Source organism: Gorilla gorilla, chromosome 5 (assembly GCF_029281585.2).
Source record: "Gorilla gorilla gorilla isolate KB3781 chromosome 5, NHGRI_mGorGor1-v2.1_pri, whole genome shotgun sequence".
Taxonomy (NCBI): Eukaryota; Metazoa; Chordata; class Mammalia; order Primates; family Hominidae; genus Gorilla; species Gorilla gorilla.
Window position 1 is genome coordinate 31,580,902 of NC_073229.2, and position 6,937 is coordinate 31,587,838.

The window sequence follows — 6,937 nt, forward strand, 5'->3', positions numbered from 1 at the left end:
TTTTTATAATAAAAATTTTAGGCATAGAAAGGTTAATGAATTATATACTTATCAAGCAGCTTCAGAAATAATAAAATTTTTAGACAGAAAAAGATTAAAGAATTATATAATATACCTATCAAGCAGTTTCAGAAATAACATTACAAATACTGCTGAAGGCCACTGTTACCTCTGTCTGATCATATTTACTAATCCCCTTTTCTAAAGGTAGCTGCTATCCTGAATTTGGAATTTATCATTCTTATTCTATTTTTGTTTTTACTTTTAATACATATATATATGGCTATGTATCCATGGCCATATATATGTGTACATACATATATTTTATAAAATTATATTTTATAATTTATATTTTATAATTTATAAAATGTATAATTTATATAAAATTTATAATTATATTTATAATTAAACTTATATAATTATATTTTGTAATTTGTAAAATTTATAATTTATATAAAATTTATAATTTATAAAATATAATTTTATAAAATATATGTGTGTACACATATATATGACTATGGTTACAGTATTTATTTATTTTTGTTTGTTTTGAGATGGAGTCTGGCTCTGTTGCCCAGGCTGGAGTGCAATGGCGCGATCTCGGCTCACTGCAACCTCTGCCTCCTGGGTTCAAGTAATTCTCCTGCCTCAGCCTCCCGAGTAGCTGGGATTACAGGTGTGTGCCACCAAGCCTGGATAATTTTTTGTATTTTTAGTAGAGATGGGGTTTCACCTTGTTGGCCTGGCTGGTCTTGAACTCATGACCTCAGTTGGTCCACCTGCCTTGGCCTCCCAAAGCGCTGGGATTTCCAGCGTGAGCCACCACACCTGGTCTGGATACAGCATTTGAAATGCATATAAAATATATGTGCGTACACATATATATCATATTTTTGTATGCTCTGCAACTTGCTTTTTTCACTCAGTATTATATTTTTGAGATTGATCTATGTTGATACGTGTAATACTAGTTTATTCATTTCATTGCTGTATAAGATTTTATTTTGTAAACAAACCATAATTTATTTATTCCTGTAGATAGACATTTAGTCCTTTTGAGTTTTTCACTTTTCACTATGTTCTAGGGTCTTTTGATGCACAGAAATTTGACTTTTAATGTGGTCTTTTTAAAGAAATCCTTTTGGTCCAGAGGTCATAAAGATTTCCTACTATCTTCTAAAAGTTTACAAATTTGCTTCATTCTTGCTATTATGAGGTAGGAATCTGATTATATGTTTTTTCCCTTGTGTGGATAGACAATTATTCTAGAACCATGTAATAAATAGTCCATGTTTCCCCATGTTATGGGCAGAATTATGTCCTTTTAAATTTCACAGGCTGTGACCCTAATCCCCAGTACTTTAGAATGGGGCCATGTTTGCAGATAGGGCCTTTAAGGAGGTAATTAAATGAGGTCATATGGATGTGGCCCTAATCCAATAGAACTGGTGTTTTTATAAGAAAAGGAGATGAGGACGCAGATGTATGCACACAGAGAGAAGGCCATGTGAGGACAGAGTGAGGGGGGCCATGTGTAAGCCAAAGAGAGAGGGCTTAGGAGAAACCAAACCTACTCACACATTGATTTAGGACTTCCGGCTTCCGAAACTGTGAGATATAAATTTCTGTTGTTTAATCTATGCAGTCTGTGGTATTTTGTTTTAGTAGCCCAAAGAATCTAATACATCCTCTCCATGTCCCCAAACACAGACAATTTGCCATGACATCTCTGACATATATTGAGTGTCCACATAAGCGTGGGGCTGTTTTTATCGTGTTTCATTTTTGGCTATCTCTGCATGAGTACCAAAGATATATAACTAGTCTTCATGCTTGGTATGGCTAATCTTCCAACTTTGTTTCTCTTCGCAATTATCTTGGCTATTTTTCTCCCTTTTGTCTTCCTCGTGTATTTGGAAATCAGGTTGTCAGGTCTCACCAAAAATGTCATAGAATTTTTATTGAAATGGTATGTATTTAGAAACTAATCTGCAGAATACTGTATTCATCCATCCATGAACTTGGTACATCTCTTCATTTCTTGAGGTTTTCTGTCGAGTGGTTCAATAAAGGTGTATTGCTGTTTACTTAAAGATCTCATACACATTTTGTTAGATATATTTCTTGTTACTTTATGCTTTTTTGTCAGATTTAATTTTTAAGAAGATAAATTGGGTGAAATAAAGGATGGGAAGAGATTTGGAAACAGAGTAGTCAGATGGTAATTTCAGTTTAATTAAGTTAAATGAAACCATAAGAGTTTGAACTAAGACAGTGGTAGTAAGTTTAGAAGTAAGGAGTCTTCCTGGAGTAATTGCTGTAATATAGGTTTAATATTGAGTGTGTATGAGAGATGGAGTTGTCCAATAGGAAATTGAGAATATTTTTGATATGCAGTTAACATAAATGATCTGGTTGGAGATGTGTGTTTGGGAGTCACTAGCATATTCTTTTGATTTATTTTTAATTTGTATTAAAACTTAAGTGGGGAACTGGGATGCTCATTATTGCATAACCTTAAAGACTCCAACAGTGTGGTTCTGCTATGTTAAAGTATAGCTCCAGTATATTGTGTGTGGGGCCAGGCGTGGTGGCTCACACCTATAATCCCAGCATTTGGGGAGGCTGAGATGGGAGGGTCACTTAAGCCCAGGAATTCAAGACCAGCCTGGGCAACATGGTGAAACCCTGTCTCTATTAAAACTTTGAAAAAAATTAGCTGGGCATGGTAGCACATGCCTGTGGTTTCAGCTACTCAGGAGGATCACCTCAGGAAAAAAAGGCTGCAGTGAGCCGTGATTGCACCACTGCACTCCAGCCTGGGTGACAGAATGAGACCCTGTTCCAAAAAAAAGGTATACTGTGCACAGGGAAGAGTGTATTCGTTTCCTGCCATAACAAAGTACCATAAACTGAATGGTTTAAATAACAGAAATTTGGCTGGGAGCAAGGGCTCACACCTGTAGTCCCAGCACTTTGGGAGACTGAGGTGGGTGGATCACCTGAGGTCAGGAGTTTGAGACCAGCCTGACCAACAGGGTGAAACCCTGTCTCTACTAAAATACAAAAAAAGATTATTGGCAGGTGCCTGTAATCTCAGCTACTCAGGAGGGTGAGGCAGGAGAATTGCTTGAACCCATGAGGTGGAGGTTGCAGTGAGCCAAGACTATGCCACTTTATTCCAGCCTGGATGACAGAGTGAGACTCCCTGTCAAAATCAATCAATCAATAAATAATAGAAATTTATTCTCTCATAATTCTGGAGGCCAGAAGTCCAACATCAAGGTGTCAGCAGGACTGTGTTCCTGGACCTGCTCTTGGGGAGGATCCTTCTTTACCCTTTCCAGCTTCTGGTAGCCCCAGGTGGTCATTTAATTGTGGCAGCATAAATCCAGTCTTTGCCTTCATCTTTATGTAGCCCTCTTCTCCCTGTGTGTCTGTGTTTTCACATGACATTCTCCTCTCTGTGTCTCTTTCACCTCTTCTTCTAAGGACACTAGTCATATTGGATTAAAGGCTCATTCCACTGCAGTATAACTTCATCTTAACTTAGCTACTTATATCTATAATGACCCTATTTCCAAATCAGTTCACATTTTGAGGTACTGGGGGTTAGGACTTCAGCGTAAGTTTTGGAGAACACAATTTAATGCATAACAAAGAACAATATCTACCTTTCAGAAACAGATATTAAATCAATTAGTCATACAGTTGCCTATTTAGACAGATGAGAGGTATGAGAATATAGCAAAATTTCTGCTTTTTGGTGCATATGATACGGCCATACATTTGAAGATTATCATATTTAAAGTCAATGTTTCTCAATGCCAGTGGAACCACACTGCTTGAGGCTGTGGACTGCATCCTACCACCAACTCGTCCAACTGACAAGCCCTTGCGCCGGCCCCTCCAGGATGTCTACAAAATTGGTGGTATTGGTACTGTTCCTGTTGGCCGAGTGGAGACTGGTGTTCTCAAACCCGGTATGGTGGTCACCTTTGCTCCAGTCAACGTTACAACAGATGTAAAATCTGTCGAAATGCACCATGAAGCTTTGAGTGAAGCTCTTCCTGGGGACAATGTGGGCTTCAATGTCAAGAATGTGTCTGTCAAGGATGTTCGTCGTGGCAGCGTTGCTGGTGACAGCAAAAATGACCCACCAATGGAAGCAGCTGGCTTCACTGCTCAGGTGATTATCCTGAACCATCCAGGCCAGATAAGCGCTGGCTATGCCCCTGTATTGGATTGCCACATGGCTCACATTGCATGCAAGTTTGCTGAGCTGAAGGAAAAGATTGATCGCCGTTCTGGTAAAAAGGTGGAAGATGGCCCTAAATTCTTGAAGTCTGGTGATGCTGCCATTGTTGATATGGTTCCTGGCAAGCCCATGTGTGTTGAGAGCTTCTCAGACTATCCACCTTTGGGTCGCTTTGCTGTTCGTGATATGAGACAGACAGTTGCAGGGGGTGTCATCAAAGCAGTGGACAAGAAGGCTGCTGGAGCTGGCAAGGTCACCAAGTCTGCCCAGAAAGCTCAGAAGGCTAAATGAATATTAGCCCTAATACCTGCCACCCCACTCTTAGGTTAATCAGTGGTGGAAGAACGGTCTCAGAACTGGTTGTTTCAATTGGCCATTTAAGTTTAGTAGTAAAAGACTGGTTAATGATAACAATGCATCATAAAACCTTCAGAAGGAAAGGAGAATGTTTTGTGGACCACTTTAGTTTTCTTTTTTGCGTGTGGCAGTTTGAAGTTATTAGTTTTTAACATCAGTACTTTTTAATGGAAACAACTTGACCAAAAATTTGTCACAGAATTTTGAGACCCATTAAAAAGTTTAATGAGAAAAATAAAAATAAATAAATAAATAAAGTCAATGTTTCTTCGGGGAAAACGTTTCTTCCTATGAAAACTGGCGACTTTTATGATGAGGATTCATCATAATTCATCGATGGAAGTCTAGATAAGGAGGACTCTTTTTTACCATTATAAGCTCTGGAAAATACTTCAAATATCTTTGAGTGCTCACTTTATTTAACTCACTAAATCACAGCAGGGGTTGTGTTGTAGCAATTAGTGGGTGTTAATGAGGGAAGGAAAAATTTAAAATTTCTTATAATAAAAGGCTACTATATTGACTTACGTAGCCCTCAGCACCCTCCCCACACATCTCTGGATGTACGTGGTGGGGTAAAGTTCCTCCATCATTAGGCTCCAATGGCATTTCTGAAGTTTTCTGTGGAAAGTGGACCCAGGTAGGGGATGTGACTTAGCAGCATTCATGTGGTCTCTGGGGTGAGAGGCCAGCAGCTAAAGGTGGATTTTCCTTCCACCTCCACAGTGACCTCTCCCCTCTATGCAGTGGCTGCCACCCACTTTCAGACTGACTTATAGTTCCTGGCTGATAGAATTGAGAAAGGGGGAGCAGGGAAGAGAGGGTCAAAAGATGGCAAGTGAGCAAAGTAGGTGGGCTTTGTGGGGTTTTATGTGCCTCTGTTTGGACCCCTGGCCATTGCACTCACCAGAAAAGCAGCCTGTTGTCCTCAGAAATATGGGAACCCAAGCCTGTAGATGCCTTGGGAGACTCCAGGGATAAAGATACCTACAAACTTGGATGATTTTACTCCTTGGATGTGTTTGCCTCAGGTTGTTTAAGCTTCTTGCTGTCACCAAAGGGGGAAAACCAAAACAAAGCACTAGGATTTTTATTTTTTGGATTTTTAAAAAATTAATTTTAAATTTATAATTGACACATAATAATCGTACATATTCTTGGGGCACATAATGATGCTGTGATACATATAATATACAGTGATCAGATCAGGATAATTAGCATATCCATCATCTCACACATTTATTATTTCTTTGTGATGGGAACATTCAATATCCTTCCAGCTATTTGAAACTATATAATATATTATTATTAACTATAGTCATCCTATGGTTGTATTAGTCTGTTCTCATGCTGCTAATAGGAACACCCAAGACTGGGTAATTTGTAAAGGAAAGAGGTTTAATTGACTCACAGTTCAGCATGGCTGGGGAGGCTTCAGGAAACTTACAAGCAAACACGTCCTTCTTCACATGGCAGCAGCAAGAAGTGCTGAGCAAAAGGTGGAAAGCCCCTTATAAAATCATCAGATCTTGTGAGAACTAACTCCCTGTCAGGAGAACAGGATGGGGGAAACAACCCCCATGATTCAATTATCTCCACCTGGTCCCTCCCACGACACATGGGGATTGTGGGAACTACAATTCAAGATGAGATTTGGGTGGGGACACAGCCAAATAATATCAGGTTGTATAGAACACTAGAACTTCTTCCTTTTCAATTTTTTTATTTTTTGTTTTTACTGAGCTAAACTTTTTTTCCTGAATTTTCCTCCCTCTTTGCCCATTTTTCCCTCTGTAGCAATACCAGATTGTCTACAGTCTCTTTCATAGGAAAAATTTTCCAACACTTGAAGACATCAATCATGTGGTTTCTTGAAGACATCAATCATGTGGTTTCTTAAAGACATCAATCATGTGGTTTCTTAACATCTCTTCACATGACATGCTCCCAGGCTCCTTCACTACTTGCCAGTACTATTACCTACCATTTACCGAGCACTCACTGTATGCTAGCCAACATGTTAAGCACTGGACAGACATCATCCTGTTTAATCTTCAGAACAACACTGGACAGACATCATCCTGTTTAATCTTCAGAACAATGCTGTGAAATAAATATTGTTACCTCCATTTTAGTGATGAGGAAACTGAGGTCCAGAGAATTAAGGAACCTGCCCAAAGACACACTGCTGGCAAATAGCAGAAGTAGGATTTCAACGTGTGATTGTACTTGTGTTAATTGAACAGTCCAAATGTGCTGGAATGTGAACATGAAATGGTCTTATCTTTCTCCGAGTCCTTGTCTCCAGACTGTACTATGTTG

General features: G+C 39.0%; 1 protein-coding gene across 1 annotated transcript; it reads left to right on the forward strand.

Annotated features, from left to right (window-relative positions):
• Positions 1-3,814: 3,814 nt before the first annotated feature.
• Positions 3,815-4,588, forward strand: LOC109027324 (putative elongation factor 1-alpha-like 3). Its single transcript, XM_019029576.4, has one exon. The coding sequence runs from the start codon at positions 3,815-3,817 to the stop codon at positions 4,547-4,549; it is 735 nt and encodes a 244-aa protein (XP_018885121.1). The 3' UTR covers positions 4,550-4,588.
• Positions 4,589-6,937: the final 2,349 nt, after the last annotated feature.